The 26,622-nt window shown below is 35.7% G+C and overlaps 1 protein-coding gene across 2 annotated transcripts in view; it reads left to right on the forward strand.

Moving 5' to 3' along the window:
* The window catches only part of DNAJA3 (DnaJ heat shock protein family (Hsp40) member A3), a 37,307-nt gene extending 16,900 nt beyond the window's left edge, over positions 1 to 20,407 (forward strand). The window contains exons 6-12 of one of the 2 annotated variants that reach the window (XM_044658118.1): positions 1,578 to 1,725; positions 2,454 to 2,518; positions 6,484 to 6,612; positions 7,339 to 7,454; positions 8,291 to 8,388; positions 18,330 to 18,446; positions 19,068 to 20,407. In XM_044658118.1, the coding sequence (XP_044514053.1) occupies positions 1,578 to 1,725; positions 2,454 to 2,518; positions 6,484 to 6,612; positions 7,339 to 7,454; positions 8,291 to 8,388; positions 18,330 to 18,433 (660 nt within the window). In that variant the 3' untranslated portion in view covers positions 18,434 to 18,446; positions 19,068 to 20,407. The remainder of the gene's footprint in view (positions 1 to 1,577; positions 1,726 to 2,453; positions 2,519 to 6,483; positions 6,613 to 7,338; positions 7,455 to 8,290; positions 8,389 to 18,329; positions 18,447 to 19,067) is intronic. The other variant, XM_044658126.1, reaches the window with a different exon arrangement.
* Positions 20,408 to 26,622: the final 6,215 nt, after the last annotated feature.

Here is a 26,622-nt window from a genome sequence, read left to right on the forward strand (position 1 = left end):
TTGGATTATTTAGTGGTGGCTATTCTTTCCATTTGAATTTTTTTCTAAGTTATGTATATATTGTTTTCTTGGCTCAGTTTATTTTATCAGTTCTTGCAAAATTTTCCATGCTTCATTTTATTCCTCATATTCTGGGTCTCTTATAGATAGTAACAATTTCATTTCATTCATCCCTATTTGACGATTGACATGATGATTTACTTAGAAAATCCTAGGTAATCAGCAAAGAAAATCATTGAGGCAAGAAAGCTTGAGCAAAGTTGCAGGCTACAAAATAAATCTATGAAAATCAGTTCCATTGCAATATAAGGGAAATTCCATTAAAAATGTACAAAATGCATAAAATATTTGGGAGTCATCTAGCAAAGCACACTAGTATTTGTAAAGATTCAATTACAAATTCTTCTTAAAGAAATAAAGAACAATTTAAATAATTGGAAGATTATTCAGTGCTCATGGCTAGACTTTGCCACTGTGACCAAAATTTTAATACTACCAAAATTAATTTAATTTTAATGCTCTACTAGTTAAACTACCAAAATGATATTTTATAGAACTTAAAATAATAACAAAATTTGTAAGGAAATAAAAGATATAGAACATCAGGGTAAATAACGAAAACAAACAAAAAAGTTAAGAGCAAAGTGGAAATTATACTTCTAGACCTCAGATCATATTATAAAGTAGCAGTCATGAAAATTACTTGGTATTGGTTAAAAAAATAGAAAAGTAGATCAGACTAGACAAGAAGAATCAGAAATAAGGGAACTCAATAGCCCAGTGTTTAATAGACCTAAAAACATAAATAACTCATATTTATTATCATAATTCCTTATTAGATTAGTACTTATGGAGAAACTGAAAAGTAGTCTGACAGAAATTAGATCTTAAGCCAGCCTCTTGTTCCATATTCCACAGTAACTTTGATTTCCTGAATACTAGTGATAGCACCATCTCCATGCTTATTCTTACATTGCAGTCAGTGAGGGGCTGTGATAAGGGCATTAGACTTGCAGTCAGAAAGACATGGGTTCTTTTTCTGCTTCAGATACTGAGAGGTGGGAGGTGCAGTGTAAGTCACTTAAATCTCTCTTGCCTGACTTTCCTTATCCAGTGGCCTCCAAGGTCCCATCTAGCATTTGAATCCGAAATGGATGATCCTATGAATGGCAGCATAATTAACTTGATACCTTATAAAACTTGATAAATTACTTGCCTTCCCTTGCACATTTATGGTGACATAGTTAGATTTTTCAGGTATTCTTACAGAGGAATAGACTTTCATTTTCCATTACTGGAAAAGCAGTATAAGCTTTTTGAGTATTCAAAGATAGCTTTTTTTTCTAGAAAGCTATGGTTAGTCAGATTAAAATATTTGAGGGGCATATATCTCATCTGTGGGACTTTATTTTTAAATGTATACATATGTGTGTGTGTTTGTGTATATACCTATATGTATAAAAATCTTCAGTGAGCCTGTTCTTATGGTACACATCATGAGAACTTTAGCCAACTAGTTATCTTGTAGTATATGGAAGTGAAAGAGATGTATTGATTTTTCTTCCTCTTCTCAACAGGAGACCATAAATACAGGCCCTTTTGTGATGCGTTCTACATGTAGGCGATGTGGAGGCCGTGGATCCATAATAACTACTCCTTGTGTGATATGTAGGGGAACAGGACAAGCAAAACAAAAGAAGAAGGTCGTGGTCCCAGTACCTGCAGGTTCATTTTTACACTTATTCAGGGTAGACCTGATGTTTTAGAATTAAAATGACTTTTTTACTCTTTATATCCAAGTAATAAAGTTGTACTAGAGACAGTTGGATGAAAGATGATAAGTATTTGGAGATATCTCAAAATGAAGGTTTATAATATATTTGGTAATATTCATCCTTTAGTAATTTATATGCCTTATTAGAAAGGACAAGAGTCGTTACATATTTTTTAAGGGACTCTCAGTATTGAAATAATTTCCTTTCCTCTGGTTTTTTTTCCTCCTTTGCTTTATTTATTCTATTTTTTTCTTTTTTTTTAAACCCTTAACTTCTGTGTATTGGCTCCTTAGTGGAAGAGTGGTAAGGGTAGGCAATGGGGGTCAAGTGACTTGCCCAGGGTCACACAGCTGGGAAGTGTCTGAGACCAGATTTGAACCTAGGACCTCCCGTCTCTAGACCTGACTCTCAATCCACTGAGCTACCCAACTTCCCCTATCCCCCTTGCTTTATTTAGTAGAAGCCAAATGCCTACTCCTAGAAATTTAATGATTTCTTTTGAGGTTTCTGTGGTGCTTTTTCACTTACAGATTAAAAAAAATTATAACTTCAAAAAATCATACTTGCTGCCTTTCTGGATAGATATGTATTGTTTTACTTAGCTTATAAGGGAGTCTTGTAATAGGAAGCTGAATGGTCTAAATTTTTTTTAAATATTTGGTTTTGTTCTTATTGCAGGAGTGGAGGATGGCCAGACTGTTAGAATGCCTGTAGGGAAAAAAGAAATTTTCATAACATTCAGGGTACGTACTACTTGATTGTGTTTTTAAATAGCAAACATAGACTGTTCTGTCATCTTAGGGAAGTAGGGAAAGCAGAGGCAGCATTTTCTCTTTTGGGTATAAGAAGGAATCAGACAAACCTATTGAAAATATTTCTTGAATAGGTGCTGGAGATATATCAGTAAACGAATGTTGCTAAATATGTATTTGGGGACTACAGTAATAAGAAATTGCTGCCACAGAGATTGAGTCATCCAAACTCTGCTTAAGATGCTGAGGCAGAACTGAAGATCAAAAATTCCAATCTTGTGATCATCTGCTGTCTTCAGTAGAATTACTTCTATTTCCTACGACTAGCAAACTCCCACCACTTGTTCCTTTTCCAGGAAAATAAGTAATCTTGGGCTCTCTGTGGATAAACTACTCTCCTCCCAGCCTCTACTTTAATTCTCCTTGTCCGCATCCTCCTCATCTCTACCCCTCCCATATTTTATTCCAACTCTGTCTACCTCTTCCATTGTGTTCTTTGAAGTTCTCATTTCCTAACTAACTTTCCTTCATTTTGAAACTTTTCTTCTCACACCCCTTCCATCTTATGGCACACAAAGAAAGCTGGCTTCCCCCAGGTGACTCAGTAGCTATCCTCTCCAACATTGTTTACCCTTTATTGAATACCCATTGCCCACCCTCATTTTGAGATGTTTCCTTTGCCACAATCACTCAGTGTCTCCTTTTTCCAAGTTACTTTCTTCCAAGTTCATCAAACATTTCAAATTACAATTCCTTTTTTGTCTTCCAGGTGCCATGTTATTCTTTTTCTTTTCTCAGAGTTCATTATCTGGCTCTCATAGTCCTCACTTTTCCTCCCCAAATCCTGCCCTAGATGAGGGGATTTCAGGATACAGGTTGATACTTCTTCCAGCACCCTAATTTCTTGTCTTCTCAGATTTCTCCTCAGACCTCATCACTCAACTAAAACTACTTCCTCCAAAGTTACCAATGATTTGATTACCAAATTTTATGATCTTTTCTCTCTCCTCACTTTTTGACTCTTCTATACAGTTTAATAACTCTGTGGGTTTTCAAACTGCTGCTCTCTTCTGCTTCTGCATATCTGACAGCTTCTCAATCTCTTGCTGGTTCATCACACCTTCTAACTGTGGGTGTACACCAAGACTCTGTTCTGGGCCTTCTGTCTCTAAATTCTCACTTGGAGGCCTTATCAGTTCATATATTTAGTTATCCCAATGCAGATGACTCATATAAATATATACATCTCCAGCTTGATTTTTCTTCTGAGCTATAGCCCTACATGGTCAATTACTGAGTTTCCCATAGGTAGCTTAAACTAGCACAACTAAAACAGCTCATTGTTTCCCCCTCAACACTCCCATTTCATGAACTTTCTAATTTAGGTATTATCCTCTGCTATTCACTTTTCCTTCTTCTCATCTTATCTTTTCTACTTCCATAACTTCCTTTGCATCTTTCCCAAACTCATTACTCATAGTCACTACCTTAGTTCAGGCCCTCATTACCTGAACTCTTAGGGTGGCTTCCTTACTTTAAGTCCTTCACCCAATCCATTCTCTATAATCTGCTAAAGTGGTTTTCCTAAAGTGCAGGCTTATAATGATCATATCATTCTTTCTCTATTGGCTCTATAATTATTTCTAAGATCTAATATGAATTTCTGTTTTTCTTTTAACATCCTTCACAATTTGCTTCAACCTACCTTTTTAGCTTCATTTCTCACCTTTCCATGCTTTTCATTTTAACCAAATTGACTTCTCTTGTTCCCACATATTTTTGTCAGAGTGCTTTTTACTTGCATCTGCCTTCTGTAAATCTTTATTTCATCCAAGACTTGGCTTAAATGCTATTTTCTGATTCTAAAAATTATTAGTGCAGTCCTTTCCTAATAACCTTATTTATTTTGTATTCTTTTTGTTTGTACACTTACACACACATAGAACATCTATACATGTACAGAGAGATCATCAGCTCCTTGAGAGTAAGGATTGTTTGATTTTTGTCTTTGTATCCCCCAACACCTAGCAGAGTGCCTGACACTTTTTTCTTAATTAGTGCTTGTTGATTGATAAAGTAAGAGAAATCTGGGCAGTAACTGTACCAAATGTTTTGGACAAATGTAAGTTGTACCTGACTTTGCCACCCTTTAAAAAAACAATTTTTTTTTATACTTTCCATTTCTTATGTCACCATATTTATCTAAGTATATTGCAAATGGTATTTAATCAACATATTGAAAAAGTCCAAAAACAATGTGCAGCGGGTAACACCTATGGACCCGTGAGGGTATCTTTTCATTGCTCCTCATTCAATCTGTTTGATTTTATTAAATTTACTTTTGATTAGTATGTTGTTTTATCCATTTCCATTGCTTTAGTCTCACTGTATGTTGTTTTCTTTGCTCTGTTTATACCATTTTGCATCAGTTCATATAGCTCTTACCATGCTTCTCTATATTCCATCCCCCCACCACACACATAAACAACACACACACACACACACATACACACACACACAGAGTAATATTCATCCCCACTCTATTTTTTAAAAAGCCTGAAATTCTTTACTTTGCACTTTTTTTTTAATTAGCAAGCATTTTAAAATTAATCTGTCACTTCCACATATACTACCATCACTCCACCCCCAGTTCTCATTTGAACAGAATAAAGCTGTCAGTCATGTATTAAACACTTTATGTGCTAGATATTATGTACTAAGTACTAGGGACATAGGCAGCAAAAAAACCTCCCAAATAGTTCTTGCTCTCAAGGAGCTCACAGGTTAATAGAGGGACAGCATGTAAACCATATACATATAAGACATACACTGGGTTAATTGGAAATTATCACAGAAGTGTAATGCATTAGTATTAAGTAGAACTGAAAAAGGCTTCTTTTAGAAGATGGGATTTTAGCTGGCACTTGAAGGAAACCAGGGAAAAGAAAATGAGAAGGGAGAGAATTCTAGGCATGGGAGGTAGCCAGTGAAAATAATTTTCTGCTATAGTTCCAAATTGCTTTATAGAATGACTACCTTAATTGGCAGTTCTTCTAACAGAACAGTAGAGCATCGCTTTTCTCAGAGCTCCTCTAACATTTAGGACCTTGAAAGCAAATCTCAGGTGTCACCTCCTCCCTGAAATCTTTTCTTATACTCCCAGCTTTTAGTTTTCCCTTCCCCCATTTTTTGTGTGTGTTAAGTATATGTGTATGTATATATGTGTATATGTGCACATATGCATATATAATTTATATATACACTTATTTGTGTATATGCTATGTTCTTCCATACACATAAAAGACAGCAAACAGCTAACATAGTTGTGTAATTGCTTTTGGCTTCTCCAACTCCACAGTCTAGTGAGAAAACTTTTTTTTTAAGAGTGGGTTTTCCTCTCATCTTGGATGCAAATGATGGGGCAACATATTGTATTGGCCTGATTTCCGTACTGATTGACATAGGAGATTTGACCTACTCTCTTTCAGACTTGGAATGGTTTGCCTCTCCTTAGGCAAGAAGGACTTTCCTGGTGGCCCCCTACTTCTGAGAGCACTCACTTTATTAATGATAGACTAGTGAGTGTGGACACCCAGGAAGCTTAGCTCACTGCAGTTCTATCCTGAGCTCACGAGATAGACTCATGAAGAAAGCTTTTCTTTTCTTTCTTTCTTTCTTTTTTTTAATACAGCACTTGTTACATTGAAAATGGAGTTGTATTTTTCTCCTCTTATAATTCAGGGGTATAGATTGAAAAAAAAACCACTCTTTGGGAATGGAAAAAAAAAAACTACTAGTCTTTGGGTCACTATTGTCACTATTATCTTTGAATCAAAAGCAATAAAGGGTTGAAGTTGTACCTCAGACCTCAGAGTTTTGTTTTTTGGCCAATAATATGTCATATGTAGGCCTTGGTCTCTTGGTAATAATGCTTTTTCATGCTTGATGATTTTTAGGTTCAGAGAAGTCCTGTGTTTAGGAGGGATGGAGCTGATATCCACTCAGACCTCTTTATTTCTATAGCTCAAGCTGTCCTTGGTGGGACAGCCAGAGCTCAGGGGTTGTATGAGACAATCAATGTCACGGTAAGGAACTTGATCTCTAGAAATTATTTAATCTCTTTATTGGTCTGCTATTTTGTTTTCTCTGTGATTTGCTCTGCATGGGAAAATGAAACTCAAGTGTACCATAAATGCTGAATTAGTAATATATGCTAACTTTAGAATTATGTTTCTAAATTCAAAATAGATTTTTAGGTTGTTGTTGAATATAAACTAATTTTTCCTTATTAAAAAGTCCTGGTGCTAATGAAACAGAGGCACTGTGATTGAATTTGGTCTCAATCAATAACACCATAATTCCTGACAAAAATTAAAATTACAGATGACCCAAAAGGGAATTGGGAAACACATTGTGTGCCTAAGTGAGCTGTTGCCTATTTAACAGTAAGAACTTACATGCAAGAAATGGCTTTAAAAAATTAGGAAAATATTCCTCAATTAAAAAAATAGAATAAAAATAAAAGCAATATTAGAGAAATGTATGATAATAATAATAGCTCATGCCCATATAAGACTTAAGATTTGCAGTCTTCTTGGAAAAGGAAATGGGTTAGTTTTGTAGAAGAAGTGGGGAATCAAGCAACATTTAAATATTTTTTTTATTAAATCAGGGATTCATTTAAACATTAGTCAATGAAATAATTCTTCCTAAAGCAGGACCTTACGATTGTCTTGCTATTGTAAAAATTATTCATTTGGCCCCTGAGAACAAAGGCAATCTCCATAGATTTTTTTTTTTTAAATTCATAGATTCCTCCTGGGATACAGATTGACCAAAAGATTCGAATGAGTGGGAAAGGCATCCCCCGGATTAATAGCTATGGCTATGGTGACCACTACATTCACATAAAGATTAGAGTTCCCAGGTAAGTCAGTAGAGCAGAATCTTAAATCTTTAACTTTGATAGTAGTCAAGAACTTATTGAGAGCTTACCTTATATGTAATGAAAACTTAATTTACCTCTGAATTGCTCTTCTTTATATAAAACTTTATTTTTTGCATTAAAACTATTCCCCTTTGAAGAATCTATAGTGATTAGTGGATATTGTTGTAACAATTTGTTTAAAAGTATTTCAGAATTTGACTCATTTAAGTTTTGGAATTTTAAAATCCTATCAATTTCATATTGTTACCGCTTGCTTAGTACTTCATTGTTTTTACTTTATTTGATGAATTTTCCATCCACATTTTAGGGGTAAAAAATTGACATTTTTAGCAACAAGTCACATTTTCTAATCTGTTTTAGAAACATATGTTTTGTTGTTGAAAAAATGGAAATAGGAGGATGTATCATTTGAGTAATAGAGAATTAGATAAATGATAGGAAAGTAGGTTATCCAGAGGATCCCAGTATATAACTCAACATAGTTTTATGTTGAGTGCTTATTAAAAAAAGTTAATGCAGAGATTCTTTAGAGTTAGCAATTAAAAAGAAAAATGCAATTGTACACATAGTCGTTTTTTTTAAGTTTAAGAGTATGCAAAGTCATGGTTTTATATCTGAATTTTATGGTAGAACTTTATTTTTCTTGGATATGCAGTAGATACACTAAAGGATTCCTAAATCTGAATATATTAGACATGGATATGGCTTATCATTGTTTCCTAAGTTCTAAAGACTATCATATGTCTCTGTCTAGAGCAGACATTAAATAAGTGTCTCAGAAATAATGATATGTTGCCTTGCTTTGCCCCTCACAGACGATTGACGAGCAGGCAGCAAAGCCTGATGCTCAGCTACGCAGAGGATGAGACTGATGTTGAAGGGACAGTAAATGGTGTCACAAGTACAACTGCTGGTAAGGATTTCATGCAGGATGGTTTTTAACACTTTAGAGGTTACTGAGTGGGACATGAAATATTACCTTCTGATTCTTTTGGGAAGAATAAGTGAAAGATTCCCTTCCAGTCATGGGGGGGGGATTGAAAAAGAGAAGTAAATTTTTTTTTTTTTGCCTTTGCATTTTTATGTGTTGTATATTTGCCATCTTTTCTAGAATCATTATTGTAAGCAGACAATAAGCATTTGGATATGGAAATGATTAGAAGGGTATATTTTTCTTAAAAAGAATATGATTTTCTCTATGTATTTGTACTAAGGTAAGAGTCTTAGCAAATGCCTCTGACTAGATGGGAGTCTCCTTATAGTAGTTATGAAGGATCCTGGGTTCTATCACACTGGTTCTGCCACTTGCTATGTGACCTTGGGCATAACATTTAATCCCTGCTTCAGAAGTCCTCATCTAGGCTTTTGTAGAGAATTTCAAAAGGCTTTTGAGATGTCCAACACATCTTTGAATAGGAGTGCAAAGAATCAAACACCAAGTAATCATTTTACCTTTAAACATTTTTAATGTTGACTTTAACTAGAAATGAGAAGTCACAAGAGTTTGTTTTTAGTGTGATGCATGTTAGAAAGGCAGTATGGCATCTTGGAAAGAGCATAGGCTTTGGAAGCTAGAAAACCTGGGTTCAACCTTCAACTTATGACCTTAGCTGTGAGCTTATGGACAAGTCATTTCACCCATAAAATGGAGAGAATTAGAATTTCAGTATCTACCTTATAGGGTTACTGTGAGGAAGACACTGCTCTTATCAGAGAAAGCCCAAGTAGATTGTAAGTAAATAAGTCTAAATAAATTAGGTGAATTTGATTTAATGATAAGTACATCAAAGCTATATTAGTAATTATTTTACTAATTACTAGTACTCCTTTCAGTGAGGGGAAAAAAATATGCTGTTCTGGTTTATAAAAGATAATCTCTTTATGCAGACCCCTCTGTCTTTTTAGCACAGGTTGTCCCAAGGGGATAACCAGTTTTCATTGTATAGTCTTGATAATCCCCTTGCCATTTCATCATTTTGCAGTTGGTGTATTATACAAACATATATTTTCATATATATTTATATATTTAGAATTTTGAGAGCTTAATGGCTCTGATTGAATGGTATATAAATTCAGATCCTAAAGATGAGCAAAGAGTTGTTCAGTAACATGCATTGTTTTGTTAGTGGAGCCATTGGATGGAATTGTTCTATCATCATCAATAGAACAAAATTAAATATTAATATATTTTGTTTTGATCCATATTTCCAAATAAACACCCAAAGTACTTTGAAAAAATTAGTTTGTTAATTGTTTGAAAAGAAATATGTCCTTTAATTTTTACAAGTTGGTACTATTGCTAGCTGTTGCATTTGACCATATAGTTGTGGTGACTTCATATTGTTATGATATTGTTATCATCATATATCATTCTTTTGACCCCTTTCTTCATTGTTTCCCATAACTCATCATCTCTTTCTGAATTCATAATTCATCATTCCTTTCAATACAGTAATATTCTATTATAGTAATATAATTTGTTGAGCTCTTCCCTAACCAAATGAGCATATATTGCATTATCTAGCCCTCTGCATACCGTAGTTTTTTTCTTTCTACATTATATATGTATATATTTTTTGAGACTGATTCTTCTTATCTCTAGGCTAGAAATAATAGAGTTGCTACTCATTAGCCTGCTCTGTTAGCATTCTGGGCTGATTTTTCTCCTCATGCGCAACCTTCTTGTCCTCTTCTGGGGCCTACTATATTGATGTTCTGGAGACATTCAGTCAGTTTTAGTCTTACTGAAACACAGAACTTTTGAATTTAAGCAGTCTACCAATCTCAGCCTCTCTGTTAGTAGGAACTATAAGAATTTTTTACATCACAGATATGTCATGCTCATTTCCTGATTTTTTAATAGCACATATAACACTACTATGAAATTTTTTATATCATATATAGTACTACTATAAAAATATTCATATGTAAATAGACTTATTGGACATCTACTATATGCAAAGGGCTAGATAATGCAAGGCACAAGAAAGTTAAGGACAAAAAAACTTATGTGTAGAATTTTGACAGTACTATAGCATTATTGAATAATTTTGAACATTATCTTATTCCTTATTTTAAGAAATCCTTTTTGCCTGGAAACGTTAAAATAATGATTTAGGATAACTTTCATTAAGATTGTAAGGTATATGGCAATTTTCCATAATTTTTTTCATAACTTTCATTTTCTGTAACTCAAAAAAATCTACTTTTCTATACTACCCTACACAATATGAAAACTGTCAACTTTAGAAGTATAGGTAAATTCTTATTTTTTGAATCTTATGACTGAAATTGTAGAGAAACATCTTGCAATTTCTATGATAAAGTTAATGTGTTTTTTTTTTCATCTTTTGCTGGTCCATTTATGTCCCAGATTTCCAAAAGTATGGCTGATTTCAGAATGGGGAGAGTTGGTAGAGCAAGAAGTGCCATGTATAAGTAATTTGTAAAGTCACTTACAATGATTTCTCTTTTGAATATCTCTTGTTTTGTATTCTTCATGAGATTGGATAATTGTAAATCTATTGTGTAGTCAGTAATTGATTACCCCAAAAGTTGGTTGTGTTTTTTTCCCACTGTAAGTGATTGGCTTCATGTTTTTATTGACATATAGAGTATCTTGACCTTATTTTATTTGAATGCATTTTAGAAAAGTTGTTTTGTGAAAACTTGTGTATTAAATTTTCCTTTCCCATGACTTAAAATTTCAGAGGGATATTCCCAGGCAAAATTTGGTAGCAAGATATAATCGAGATCACACTTCACTTCATTCAATAAACTTTGTCATTGTAGAGTACGTATTTAATTTTTTTATATCTTCTATGGAGCAAGTCAAATGGACAGTCAGTCTACATAGTGTCCTAACACATTAAAATAAGACACAAAATAATATTACATTTCATTTAAAGGTTTTACCTGTGCCAAGGTATTAGAACATATTGGCAATCCCTATATATCATTCAGTAACTCTTGAGAGCTGCTAAACAGGAAGAATATAGGCTCTCTCATCCACTCACATTGTGCTTCATTTGTAAAACTAGGTTGGGTACTGAGTGCAAGGATGGTTCACCCACTTTCAAAAAGCTAGTTTGACTAACTAATAGGGCTAAATGATCACGGAAGAAGATTTTGAAGTTAATATTTCTTTTTAATTTTATTATGGGTAAAATATATACAAGGCATACAGCGAGATATGAAAAGTCAGGTTTCTTATTGATTAGTTTATTTGAAATTACATGGCTGGTCAGTAGAACTATTCACCATCTCATAGTCAAGAGAGACCTTTTAAAACTAGAACATATATTCTTTCTCATCCCTAGAAGGTATGTGCTAGAAAGATCATAAACTTTGAGGCTAGATTTGTTTAAAACCAAGACTTATACTGATTTGAGGGATGATATTACCTGTCTGTTGATAGGTGGAACTGAGGAGGCTTGAGGTAACCCCACATGTTTTCACAACACCAGTCAAGACTGTTGTGAGTGAAGAGGTGAGGTTATAGAATAGACCTAAGACACTTCGAATTGACTTTGTCCACTAAATGGGTTGATTTGAGATATGACGTGTGGGCCCTTTGGACAAGAGGAATGTAAAAACAATTTTGGTAGTGCCTTATAGATTGCTTTAATTTCCTTGACAGCAGCTTTTACTTTCTTGGACAGCTTTTAACCACTTTGGAGACTTCTTTTACCTAGGGGTATTTAAATACTGATTAGTACGACACTAGTTATTGTGAATTTTCAGATTGTTAGACAAACTGTATTCAACTATAAGTACCTAAACACATTCTAGAGAAGGGAGATAAGTTTAATCATATAACTTAGGAAAACTTGTGTGAAAATTTTACATGTAATTGGTTAAAAATCAATCAATCAAATAAATTCAGATTCTCTAAAAACATTCTAGAATAAAAAAATAAACTGATTTTTATAAATCTGACATGCAGGGAGAAGGCATAAGGAAGATGGGGAAGAAGACATTTAATAAGAAATGAAGTCAGTGCAAGACCACCCGAATTAGTGTGTTTATATATATCTCAGATATGTCATGAAGCTATGAGTGTAGATATATGCTTCTCCTGTCTCTACTTCTAAAGTTGTACTGAAGCCAATTTCTTATAAAACACATCTTACTTTTTTCTTTTGAGTTAAATTAACAAGATGTAGAGAGGTGTGGCTATTGGGAGGAAATCTTGACTTAAGCAAAATAAAAATTACAGAATGTGTTAAAGGAATGAAGTTTTGAGATAATGTGTTTTAAGAAAGTTTAGTATAGTAACTATTCTCTTGTTACCAGAAAGTTCATTATAGTAACTGTTCTCTTGTTACTGGAAAATTCAGTAGAGTAACTTATCTTGGAACTGGGGAACAGCACTTACTACAGAACTTTGCCTGTAATAAACTCTCAATAAATGTTTGAGTGAATGAATTCCTCTTAATATTTTTATTCATTAGATCTAGTTAAGAACATTAGTAGCTGGGACCATTTAGTATTCTTTGTTAGTTCTTTATTAGATAGGCCAATAATTCTATACAGAATGATACAAAATGTTATTAAAATTAATGCTGTCTGAGGAGCACCTGGGGAATTCAGTGGATAGAGAATTTTAGACACGGAGACAGGAGGTCCTGGGTTCAAATGTGGCCTCAGACAGTTCCTACTCCTACTCTATGTCCCTGGGCAAGTCACTTAACCTCAGTTGCCTATCCCTTACCACTCTTCTGCCCTTACCACAATTGATTCTAAGACAGAAGGTAAGGGTTTAAAAAAATTAATTCTATCTGAATGTGTTTTTCTTAATAACATTTTTACATCTTGGAGTTCTTTAAATCCCTCAAGAAGGGGGGCAGCTGGGTGGATCCAGTGAATTGAGAGCCAGGCTTAGAGATGGGAGGTCCTGGGTTCAAATCTGGCCTCAGATACTTCCTGGCTGTGTGACCCTGGGCAAGTCACTTAACCCCCATTCCCTAGCCCTTGTCACTCTTCTGCCTTGGAGCCAATACACAGTATTGATTCTAAGATGGGGAAGGTAAGGGTTTAAAAAAAAAATCTCTCAAGCATCAGAAAATTCTCATATCATATGTAGTGTCTCCCCAAATATGAGGTCTCTTACTTCCCCAAAGGAATAAGAAGAATCATCTCATATCTCATATTTGGGACCAAGCTTGCCCTTGATAATTTTGTAGTGTTCATTTTCATTTTTATTGTTGCTGTTGTTATATATTGTTTTCCTGACTTCACTTATTTCACTTTGTATTAGTTCATGTAAATCTTTCAAGGCTTCTCTGTATTTCTTAAACTTGTACAGTAAAATTCTTTGACATTCATGTACCACAATTTATCCAGTCTTTAATAAATAGGCACCTACTTTGTTTCCAGTTATTTGCTGCAAGTACTAACTGCTAGGCACATACCCTATAGAAAGTCAGGCATAATTAGAAGCTCTGTAGTATATTTATTGGTTTTTTAAAATTGGATTTCTTGATCATTACTCAGTAAAACTTCAGAGTTTTATTGCAGTAGGTATGTGGAAGCTAGACATTTAGGGAGCTAACTTAACTGGAAGTCCAACTCTCCCATCCTAGGTTATTGAACAGTATGCCACTTCAGTGCAGCCTCAAGTAGTTCCTATTCAGCTGGAGAAGCTGAGGTCAATGTTTGTAGAGATGCTGATCACCATAAGGTTGCCAGAGCCATTTGTGGTGCCAAAATTTTGAGAACTAGAGGGATTTTAATCTTCATTGGTAGGTACTCACACAGATGAAATCAGATCTTTAAATGTATTTTTAATTTACCTATTAATAGTAAAAAACAGAATGTGTACAAAGGGATATACAAAAAGCAAAATACTTTTCTGTATTTATGGAGTTAAATCACTGTATAAAAACCAAACTTTGATTTCCACTTTTAAGCTTCCTTTAAGAACAATTTATTGGCAAATATTGAACAAGATACTAGAAGGGATATTTTTGGTATCATATCATATTCTTAGCAAATTATATATTTTAAAAAATCCTAAGCCACAAATAATTTTCTATAGGTTTTTATTTGTTTTTCCCACCTCTCTCTACTTCTGACCTTGTTCAAAAAATGATTTAGAAGGAACAGTGAACTGAATCAGAAAACCTGGGTTTGATTCCCAGCTGTGTCACAGACTACCCGTGGCACGTCTTTTTCACATTTTGGTGTCTATGTTAGGGTTAAAGGAGGTCAGATAATCATAATTTGTACATGTATCTTCTCATTCTAAATCCATAGTTCTTTTCCCTCTACCCCACTGTCCTTAGCACTTTAATTTACAAGGCAATTTATCTATTATCTCATTTGATCCTTAGAATGATACTGTTATATTCCCAAGTTACTGGTTTGAGCATATGACTCTTAACAAAACTTAACAAAATTCACTACCTTCCAACTTTATTATACATTCTTCCTCTTCCTAAACTGTTATTCAGCTACACTGGCTCCTTGTTTTTCCTCATCCTCTATATGCAGTCTGCCATCTCTGTGCATTTGCACCGTTGGTGCACCATTGATCTGGCGTGCTCTCCTACCTTATTTCCACCTCTTAGATTCACTGTTCTTTTTCACAGTCTAGTCAAATGCCATGTTTTATATTAAGCATATCTTGATTCTTGTGTTTATTTTACAGAAATATTTTGTCTCCCTTAATGAAATAAAATAAAAACTGCTCAAGAGCAGGAACTGTTTTAGTTTTGTATTCCTTGTACCTCATATAGTGCTTGGCACATAGTAGGCACTTAATAAATGCCTGTTTCTTTTGCTGTATTCAGCTAATAGTTTTATATTTCTTTTCTGGGGCCTGAGGAAAGAGCTGTGGAGAGGTCATAACTTGGCCAGTAACATGACAAGGTATTTTTGACCCCATGTTATACCACATGGCCTTAGGATTCAAGAAGGTTAAAAGAGAAAGGTCTCTAATTGCAAATCTGAACTTCATGGTTTGAAACATTTTTGTTCAGATGTTTGGAGACAAATCTCTCTGTTTAGAAAGAGAAGTTACCTCTGCCATATCCATTTTTTTTACTTGGTATCAGATCAAATTTTTGTATGCTGGTGGGCCAGTCATAAAGCTTTTTAGTATATGCTTATTCACTGTACTGAGTGCTTAGAATACAGAGAAAGGCAAATATACTGCCATCCCAGAGCACATATACTCTTGGAGAAGATAACATACAGAAACTGTATTTACCAGATGCATGCAATGTAACTGGTAGGTCATCTCAGAGGAAAGGTATGGAGGAAGCAGTTGGGAAAAGTTTTTTCCAGAAGGTCATATTTGAGTTGAGTCTGGAAGGAAGTGAGGAAGGAGGCTTAGGTAAAAAGGGAGAAAAACCTAGACATGGGGGTCGGATAGTAAAAAGGCACAGAGGGATGCAAGTCTGCCAGATAGAGTATGTGGAGGGACATTGAGTATAAGAAAATTGAAAAAATAAGAAGGGACTTAAAAGCCCCAAAGGGGATTTTATATTTGACCTTAGAGGTAATAGCAAGCTACTAGAAAGAAGGAGATAATCTAATCAGACCCAGGCTTTAGGAAGAGCTGAGTGGAGGATGAGTTAGATTGGACGTTCTGAACTAGAGGCAAGAACACCAGCCAGAAGGCTATTGCAGTAGTTCAGGAGTGGGACAATGAGAGTCCGCACTGGGATGGTATTAATGTTAGTGAAATGTATGAAGACTTGCAAGAAATCAGATAAGTATTATGACTGCAACTTTAGGAGACAAAGGATAACACTCAGGTTGCAAGTGTGGATGTCTGGGAGCATATTTTGGACATGATGAGTTTGAGATATCCAGAGACTGTTAGTGCTGTGAAACTGGAGGTCAGGAGAGAGATTAAAGCTTTATATACCTGGATGTAGTAGTCATCTTTTTAGAGATAGTAATTGAACCTGTGGGAACTTAATGAGATCATCAAGTGAAATCGTTTAGAGGGAAGGGAGACAAGGATAGAGACTAGATGGAGTGAGAGTGAAGGTGGGGAACGTGAGGAGAAAATTGCCACCAAAAAAATAAGTAGTTATGACCTGGATGAAGATAAAGGATACTGAGAAGGAATGGTCTGATAGGTGATAGGAAAAGAATCAGGTAAAAGCAATGTCACAAGAACATAGAGAGAAAAGAGTGTCTAGGAGAAGAGGGCGAACAAGTATCCATGGCTACAAGAAAGGTCCAGAAGGATGAGGATTGAGAAAAGGCCATTAGATTTGGCATTTAGGAAATCATTGGTAACTTTAGAGAGAGCAGTTTCAGTTGACTGATAGGGAAAAAAGCCAGTAATAGATTTTAGAAGATGAGAGGAAGTGGAAACACCTATTGTAGATACTTTCTCAAGTTTACTGTAAAAGGGAGTACATTAACTGGGGGGGGGGGGGGGGAGGGAGGATATTTGGAACATATGATGGTTTTTTTTCTCTCCTTTTTGTTTTGTTTTTAAAGCTAATGGAGACATGGACATCTCCAGACAGAGTAGACAGAGATTGAAAACTCATGATTAACTCGGGATAAGGAAGGCAAAAATCTGCTGGAGAAATAGCATGGAATGAGATCTGGAGTACATTTTGATGTTAGAGAGGTTTGCCTTGGCAAGGAGGAGAATCACCCCTTTATACAAGACAAGAGAAGGAAGAGGAAGAGATAGTAAGGGAAAGCTTTCTGAATCATGTGAGATAAGGGAGAGAGAGGGGAGAAGAGGGATTTTTTTTTTTAAACCCTTACCTTCTGTCTTAGAATCAATAATGTGTATTGGTTCCAAGGCAAAAGAGTGGTAAGGGTAGGCAATGGAGGTCAAGTGACTTGCCCAGGGTCACACAGTTAGGAAGTGTCTGAGGCCAGATTTCAACCTAGGACCTCTAGTCTTTATCTAGGCTTGGCTCTCAATCCACTGAGCCATCCAGCTACCAGTCCCCGCCCCCCACCTCGAAAAGGGATATTTTTGATGAAGGCCTCAACTTTTCTGGTGAAGTATGAGGCAGGGTCTTAAGCAAGAGGATATAAAGGGGTAGGGATAGGGTTACCATGGAAATCAAGTAAGGATGAATAGGTTTGGAATGACTGCTGTGATAAGTGGGATAGAGAATCTATTAAGGAAGTTGTAAAAAGATTACTTTGCTGCAGTGAGGGGCCAGTTTACATATTTGTAGTGAAGTGTATTGGATGGGTTTTGTGAGTTTTCTCCAGCTCTGTTCAACAGCACTTGTATAATAGGAGAAAAGGCAGTGGATGATGAGAATTCTGTCACAAGGCCTGGTACTTAGTAGAACTTGTCAGCTTGTGCTCTTCATAGCCTCAAAGACTTGATTTTGGTGACCCCCAAGGGTCAATCCCTCACCAATGAGGGATTGGAAAGAGATTTAGTTGAGGACAGTGCTATACAAGTACATTGTCATTATATCTGAGACACTAAATATGTTTAATAGTATGGAGTCTGATAAATTGAAGTACTTCATAACAAAGCCATTCTTGCCTTGGGATTAATGTCCTTCACCACCACTATCAAAGATAACCTGCCATTTTCAATCTCCTTTTTTTTTCCCATATCCCCATTCTGCCAAATTGTCACCAACCTGTACCTGCAAAACCAGATTCCAGTGCATTAAAGTTTTTATCCATCGTCTACATAGATTAATCCTTTCTAACATCAGCCCTGTTGTTCTTTGCTCTCCCAAGAATGAACTATTTCTTTCTCCTTGAGATGGTACTTGAGATAACCCTACCAACTTGATTTCTCAGGCTATCTAATTCTGTTCTTTCTTGTGGTCCATCTGTGGTGTATGGTACAACTTACTGTATGTGCCCTTTACCACAGCTTTTTTTGCTGTTTGTATCCAGGTGGCAGCACCATGGATGGCTCTGCCAGAGACAGAGCTAGGCCTGAGGCTGGGGAGAACAAGGAGGGATTCCTTACCAAACTTAAGAAAATGTTTAGTTCCTGATATTCCAGGCGAGGTAGGAAATTTCACGAGGTATTTCTCCTTCCCTTCCCCTTCTCCCTTTAACTAGTGGTTCTTTTCTCTCACTTTAACTTTTAGCCTCAGGCCTATTAGGCACTTAAAATTACTTATACTGTTGTCATCATAGCAGTAGCAAACGCTGTTGTTGAGTGATTGCTTTGTAATTGCTATATGTCAACAGTCAGCTTTGTGATCACATTCCACTTCACTAAGTTTTTGGCAAACCATTTTCAGTTCTTCACAATAGGCACTCTTTCTATTCTGTAGTTAGAGAAATTGGATTGCCCAGGGTCACAGAGTGAATCAGTGGCAGAACTTGGATTAGAACTCAAGACTTCTAACCTCTTGACTATCTTTAGCTCAGCGATCCAGAGAATTGTTATGAATCCAGGGGGTTTGTAAATCTTTTTCAGAGCCTTAACCCATGGTTATTGTGTCTCCCCCTCTTCCCACACCTGTTTTGGGTCTTGTGTATGTCCCATTTGGATAAATGTCCTGCTCCTCTGATCCTGCATGTCAACTGGAGAGTGTTTAGAAAATCTTACCCACAGGGGAATCTCTTATTGTCATTTTGAAGTTAAGCCAAGTGAAATGTTATTTTTCTTCTTAAATGCAGGCAAACGGTCCACTGGAAACTAGGCAGAGGAAGTCACAAGGACACATCATTCTGTCTGTTGGACTGGAAAATGGAAGGACTCCAGATCAATAGCACAGCAGCTGCATGCAGAGGCTCTCTGACATACTTCATCAAGAGTAAAATCATGTGACAAATTTCCCCTTAGAATAGGGTTACCAGTGGATGGACTTATCAATAAGACATGCCTTAACTCTAAGACAGACCCTTATATCTTAACAGATGATGCAGATTTCCTGTCCATAGGAAGGTAACCCAAATCCTTCTGACTCTACACACAGTAGAACAATTGATACTTCTTATGGAACCAAAATTTTAATTTGGAGTTGGATGTGATGGGAATTGTAGGTATGAAACTTTTAAAAAAATAACAGAAAACCACAAAACCTCTGCCTACAGCTTAAAATGAAGCCTTAAGCTGCATACGGCTGTGAACTAATTAACTTTTCACTTAGCAAGTATCCTGAAGAACTGCCCAAGTAAATCCGTCCCAATAGGCTCTTTTCTCTAAGAGCTTATACTCAGCATGCCTTGACAATGTCCTTTTCCTTCTAAAAGGATATGTCAGGAGCTATTCAATTCTCCCTTCATTGCAGCCACTTCCGTGGGTCATTGTTTTCAAAATTCTAGGGGTACAGTGCATCTTATTAAGTAAGCACTTTGGTGGTGTGAAAGCATCTAATGAGCTAAGAAGATTTAATTGCAGGGGGAGGGGTGTATAAATTTAGTGACTATAGGGCATAATTATCATTATAGAGTTATCCTTAACAAAGGTATCCTGGTGTCCTCCCACTTCAGTTTTGTCATTTAAAGCCAGACTGTAAGCCCAAGTCAGACTATATATATATCCCATGTCCTTAAATGGATAGAGTTCAGCTATTCCATTCAAACTGAGTTCTTGCCAGCCATGGAGTAAGGTTCTTGGATTACTGTGCTTACATTGTTGGCATCATCAGAAAAGTATCTTTAAATTATTTGACTCTTAAGAATCATTGTCTCTTCATGTACAAGCGTTTGTTTGGTTTCTTAAAAATAGTAATCTAACCAGTTTCAAGTTTTCAAGTTTTAAACTATAGCAAAATGCATCATTTCCATAGTAGCCACAGCTTTATCTAAATATTGTGGCTTCAAAGTGTTTTAAAAATGCTCATGCTAAAAGTCAAGCAGGTTAATGAAGAATGTTTCTGAATGGTTCCACTTTTATTTCATTTTTAATTTGCTTAAAATAAAACCATTATTAGTGTCTAATTTAAAATCTGTAAAATGATTCTGTATCAATGTAAATAAGATTATCTGCTGCAAAAAGATGCTTAAAAACCCAATGTGTGGTCCATTTCTTTGGAAAAAAGGATTTCAACTATAGGGCACCTATCTAAATTGAGTATCCTACAAAAGCAGAGGATCCCTGGGCAATGTAATAATGAGAGGTCACATTTACATAGTTGTTGTTTTTTTAAAAGCTTAATCTGCTCTTTTTCAAAAATCTTTCAATTCATTATCTACTTGTTTTTTACATTAATTTAAAAAGTTTTTGAATTCCAAATTCTCTGCCTCTCCAACCCTTCCCCCCTCCACTGAGAAGGCAAGCAATGTATCAGTTATACATTTACATAGTTGTTTTTTTTAAACCCTTATTTTTTGCCTTAGAATCAGTACTGGGTATTGGTTCCGAGGCAGAAGAGGAATAAGAACTAGGCAATAGAGGTTAAATGATTTACCCAGGATCACATAGCTAGGAAATGTCTGAGGTCAGATTTGAACCCCAAACCTCTCAGGCCTGGATCTCTATCCACTGAGCCACCCAGCAGCCCCCTCATGTAGAATTTTAATGTTTTATAGAGTGCTTTACATTCTCACTTGAACCTCACATTCTGTGAGAGGGGCTATTACATTTTCTTGTCTCTATTTTAGTGATAAGGATGATGGTTGAGATTAAGTGATTTGCCCTTAATCATGGCAAGCAAATAACAGGAGTAGGATTCAAACCCACATCTCTCATCTCCAAATTTAGGGCTCTTGCTGTGATTTTGCAAGAAGATGTTGAGAATATTATGTAGCTTAGATAAGTTGCAGATTTGTCTGGCAGGTGTTACCTAAGAGTTTATTTTTATACATAAACATTTTTTAAAATTACACATAGGAACAATTTTTGACCATTTTTTTCTGACATTTTATGATTCAGACATCTCCCACCCCCCTGTGGTAAATAGTCTGAAATTGGTTCTATCAGTGCTGTTATCGATACGTATTTCCATCTTCCTCATGCGGTGAAAGACACATCACATGTACAATAAAAAAACTCATGAAGGAAATAAAATGGAAGATAGCATGCTTTGATCTACAATTAGACTCCAACAGTTCCTTTTTTGGCTGTGGATAGCATTTTTCATCATGAATCTCCTCTGGATTTCTTGGAAACTTGCTTTGTTGATAATAGTTTAGTCTTTCACAGTTGATCATTGTACAGTATTTTTGTTACTAGCTATGGTGGTCTCTTGGCTCTGTTTATTTCGCTTTATATCAGTTCATATAACTCTTTCCAGGTTTTTCTGAATTCATCCTGTTGGTCATTTCTTAGGGTGCAATAGTATTTCATTACAACATATATCACAACTTGTTTAGCTATTCCTCAATTGATGCACAGTTTCCAATTCTTTGCCACAACAAAAGTAGCTGCTAAAAAGATTTTTGTGCAGGCCTAGAGACAGGAAGTCCTGGGTTCAAATCTGACCTCAGAAACTTCCCAGCTGTGTGACCCTGGGCAAGTCACTTGACCCCCATTGCCTAGCCTTACTACTCTTCTGCCTTGGAGCCAATACACAGTATTGACTCCAAGATGGAAGGTAAGGGTTTAAAAAATTAAAATAAATATAAAAATAAAAATAAATAAAAAATATTTTTGTGCAGGTAGGTCCTTTCTCCTTATCTCTGATCTCTTTGGGATTCAGACCCAGTAGTGGTATTTGTGGGTTAAAGGGTATGCAAATATTATGGCCCTTTGGCATGGTTCCAGATTGCTGTCCAGAATGATAGTATCAGTTCACAGTTCTACCAACAGTGTCTGAATTTTCCCACATCCTCTCTAACATTCATTATTTTCCTTTTTGGTCACATTAGCCAATTTGATAGGTATGAGATGGTATCTCAGAGTTGTTTTAATTTGCATTTCTCTAATCAGTAGTGATTTGGTGCATTTCTTCATATGACTAAAGATAGTTTTAACTTCTTCCTCTGAGAATTGTCTGTTTATAACAGTTGGCCATTTTGTTTCAGTTGGGGAATACTTTGTATTCTTATAAATTTGACTCAGTTATATATTTGAGAGACTAGGCCTTTGTCAGAGACACTTGCTGTAAAATACCTAAGAGTTTAAAAGTACTATTGAGAAATTTCCTTCTCAGAAAACAATGTAGAATATGAACTGTTGTGGAAAATTACTGCTCTATATAATCTACATTTTCTCATCATAATTTTACATATAACTGATCATATATGCCCCTTTTGACCTCATCCTTGCTCTTATTCACAAACCCTAGTCAGGAGCAATTGATGGGAACCTCTCTACCCAGCCATACATCTCTCCTTACAAACTCCCTCCATCAGAGTGTGAGACTCTCCTAATTTGTCCCCTTGTTCCAAATCTCTCCAATCCTTATAGCTAACAAATTAATATTTCTAAAACAAAAGTCTGATCATGTCACTCCCCTGTTCAGCATATTCATTGGCTTTCTAATATCTCTATGATAAAATGTAAACTATTGGGCATTTAAAGTCCTTCACAGGCTGCTTCCACCCTATCTTTCTAGGCTAAATACACATGGTAAAATTACTTTTCCCAGTCCTTGGCATTCTATCTCCCACTACCATTCCTTCGCACAGGCTAGCCTGAACTTTTCTTCCTTATCCTGACCTCTGAACTCCTGGCTCCTGTCAACTCAAGGTACACCTCCTACAAGAAGCTTTCCCCCATTTCCCCAACAGCTAGTGCTTCTCCCTTCCCAAACGACTTTATATTTGTACAACCAGTTAAATGAGTGTGTGATCTCATTAATGTGCCATTTCCTCCAGTGATGTGGATTCAAACATTATGTGCCTGCCTGTCTGTCTTGTGTGACTTGTCTGCAGCCTCCCTAAAGTTTATCACAAGGTGTTTACCCAAGATTCTACCTTTTTTGCTTTTTCCTGACATTCTTAGGATACTGGTTGAGCACACCTACATGTCTTATTCTAGCCTCTGACTAGCCCATATTTTTCAGTCATACATGATATCTTTTAATCCAGTTCATCATAGTTCCTTTTTTTGTTAGATATTACAGTGGGCTCACACCCAAAACGTGCCTCTCTGTGATACTCATCTTTAATTCTTTGAAAACTAGTATTCCATGCCTCAGTCATATAACAATTTGGTAGAATATTGATATGTTTTAAATGGGCCTCAGTTTTTGGGAGAAGTTTGGAATCATTAAAGGAATTTTGTAATTTCTTGCTTTAGTCTCGGGACAGCTAGGTAGCTCAGTGAATTGAAAGCCAGGCCTAGAAATAAGAGATCTTGGGTTCAAATTTGACTTCAGACACTTCCTAGCTGTTTGACTCTGGGCAAACTACTTAACCCCCATTGCCTAGACCTTACTACTCTTGCCTTGGAACCAATACCCAGGTAAGGGTGTGTTTAAAAAAAAAAAGAGAGAATTCTATTCATTTTTTCACAGGATAGACAATTAGCTGAACTCAGAATTGAATAAAAAAGTTTTCATTGGGAAAGGTGCATAGAAGGAGTGTGTATATAGGGGGAAGGGTCCAACACTGATTTCTCAGGAATACTCTTGGTGGGGAAAGTCACTCAAATAATACAGATTTGCAACTGTGCTACAGACTTAGGAGAGTTCTCTTAGGTAACAAGTGCATAAAGTACTTTTTTCTCTTGTAAAATTGCTGGGTTTCTTTAAATAGCTCTCAGTTCCAAATATAGCCCTTTCCCAGCCATCCCCTATAATAAAAAGCAGAAAAGAGGGGAAAGGGAGGCTAGGGAAGGCAATTCAACAAAAACCAAACACATGGCCAAATTGGGATGGTATATTCATTGTTCATAAAGTTGGTGAAATATTGAAGGGAAATGCAATGGGTCCGGAACCTGGCAATAGTAGTTTAAAAAAATCAGGTCAAATAACTTTTACAAGAGCAATTGAGTCATTAGAGCAGTTGTCTTCTATTCACTTTGCCTCTAAGGCAGTGATGGGCCTGTGGGCCAGATGTGGTCCCCTGAAATGTTCTATCTGGCCTGTCACCATTATTCCTAATCTGATGAATGCAATGAGTAGGATACAATACAATGAAACTTCCAAAGAGTTGACTTAGAAACAGACTGACAGATGAACATTTCCTTTCCTTTGGCCCCCTCTTTAAAAAGTTTCCCATCACTGCTCTAAGGTCATCTCTACCTTCAGCTCCGGTGGTTCTTTTTTAAGTCTTTTGAGTCTATCATTCCTCAGCTCATGATCTCATTCACTTCCTATTTCAAGGCCTCCGTTTTCACATATGAAATGAGGGATTTGGTTTAAATCAGCGGATATCAAACTTTTTTGTGTATAGTACAATATTCTTTTCCATGAGGAATCAGGACACACCAAATGAGTTTGTCCACCCACAGAGTCAAGAGATCCACACATGCAAAAACCAATCATTTTTGTTGTGTTAAAAAAAAAAGTTAAAAGATCTTGTGTATTTTTAGGCTCGGCATATGTGTAATAGGTAAAGCTTGTTAATAATAATAGCTAAAATTTGTACAGAACTTTAAGGTTTGCAGAGCCCTTTACATATATTTAACTTATTTGATACTTACAGTAACTCTGTACAGTAGGTGCTATCATTATCCCCATTTCACAGATGAAAATACTGAAGCACAGAGAAATTGTAACATGGCCAGAATCAGAGATAGTAAGGATTCCAATTTAGATTTTTCTCAGTCCAAATCCTGTACTCTCTACACTTTCCTGCACCACCTAGAGGCTTATTTTGTGAATACTGCGCTCACCATAATTTGTATAGTTGGTAAGTCAAATTTATATTAAAATTCTAAATTTTCCTTAATCTGTAATAACTTCATCTTTTTAAATTAAAATTTATTTTTAATTCTTACCCAATACATACTATATACTATCTTCTAGTGCAAGAAATTTTTAATTTTATGTATTTAAAATTTCCCATTTTGCTACCTTTGATGTTCTTTATAGCTCTAATTTGGTCAAGAACTTTTCTCCTACATATTATAAAAGGTATCTCCTTCCCTGCTTCTCTAATTGATTATAAATGAACTTTTACATATAGGTTATTTATCTATTTCGAGCTTTCTGTGGTATATGATGTTGATCTAAGCCTACTTTCTCCCATACTATTTAAATTTCCCAATTTTTGTCAATCAGTTCTTATCCCAGTAGTTTGTGTCTTTAAATTATCAAACACTGTTACTTTGTTCAGTTTTTTCTAGATGTTAAGTGTACCTAATCTGTTACACTGATTGACCTTTTTATTTCTTAACTAGTACCAAATAGTTTTGATGATTATGTGGGCCCACTTCCTACTTATTTTTTCACTATTTTGTAGAGATTTTTAGCCTATTTTTCCTCTAGATAAATCTTGTAATAATTTTGCCTAATTCTACAAAATGATCCTTTCATAGTTTGATTGCTATGGCACTAAATTGGTAAATTAATTGTTAATATATAAGTATAGCCAACCATGAACATTTAATTCCTTTCCAATTTTTTGCCTTTTATTTCTGTGAAGAATATTTTGAAGTTATAATTTCTATGTCTTGGTGAATGGACTCCTAGAATTTTACATATTTGATAGTTATTTTATTTTATTAAACCCTTTACTCCTGTGTATTGGCTCATAAGTGGAAGAGTGGTAAGGGTGAGCAATGGGGGTCAAGTGACTAGCCCAGGGTCACACAGCTGGGAAGTGTCTGAGACCAGATTTGAACCTAGGACGACCTCCATTCTCTAGGCCTGACTCTCAATCCACTGAGCTACCCAGCTGCCCCTTTGAGTTATTTTAAATGGAATTTCATTTTCTATTTCTGCTAAGTTTTGTTGATATATACAGAAAGGCTGATGAAATGTTAATTTTTAGCCACTTAACTTTACACATTTCTTCATCAGAATTGTTTTTTTTTTTTTGTCATCAGAATTTCATTTATGATAATTTTCTATCCTTCCTGGGCTGACTTCTGTAGAATATTAGGCCATAGGATCCAACTATATCTTCTCTAAACCTTTTGAAATCTCTCCTTAAGTTTAGGGTGCAGGTTTTATTATATCCAACTTTATTCTCATTTATTCTTTTTAAACGCTTACCTTCTGTCTTATTGATTCTAAGGCAGAAGAATGGAAAGGGCTAGGCAGTAGGGATTAAGTGACTTGCCCAGAATCATATAGCTAAGAAGGGTCTGAGGCCAAATTTGAACATAGGACTTGCCCATCTCTAGGCCTGACTCTCAATCCAGAGTCACCCAGCTACCCCTATTCTCATTTATTCT

Source organism: Gracilinanus agilis, chromosome 1, assembly GCF_016433145.1.
Source record: "Gracilinanus agilis isolate LMUSP501 chromosome 1, AgileGrace, whole genome shotgun sequence".
In the NCBI taxonomy this organism is placed as follows: Eukaryota; Metazoa; Chordata; class Mammalia; order Didelphimorphia; family Didelphidae; genus Gracilinanus; species Gracilinanus agilis.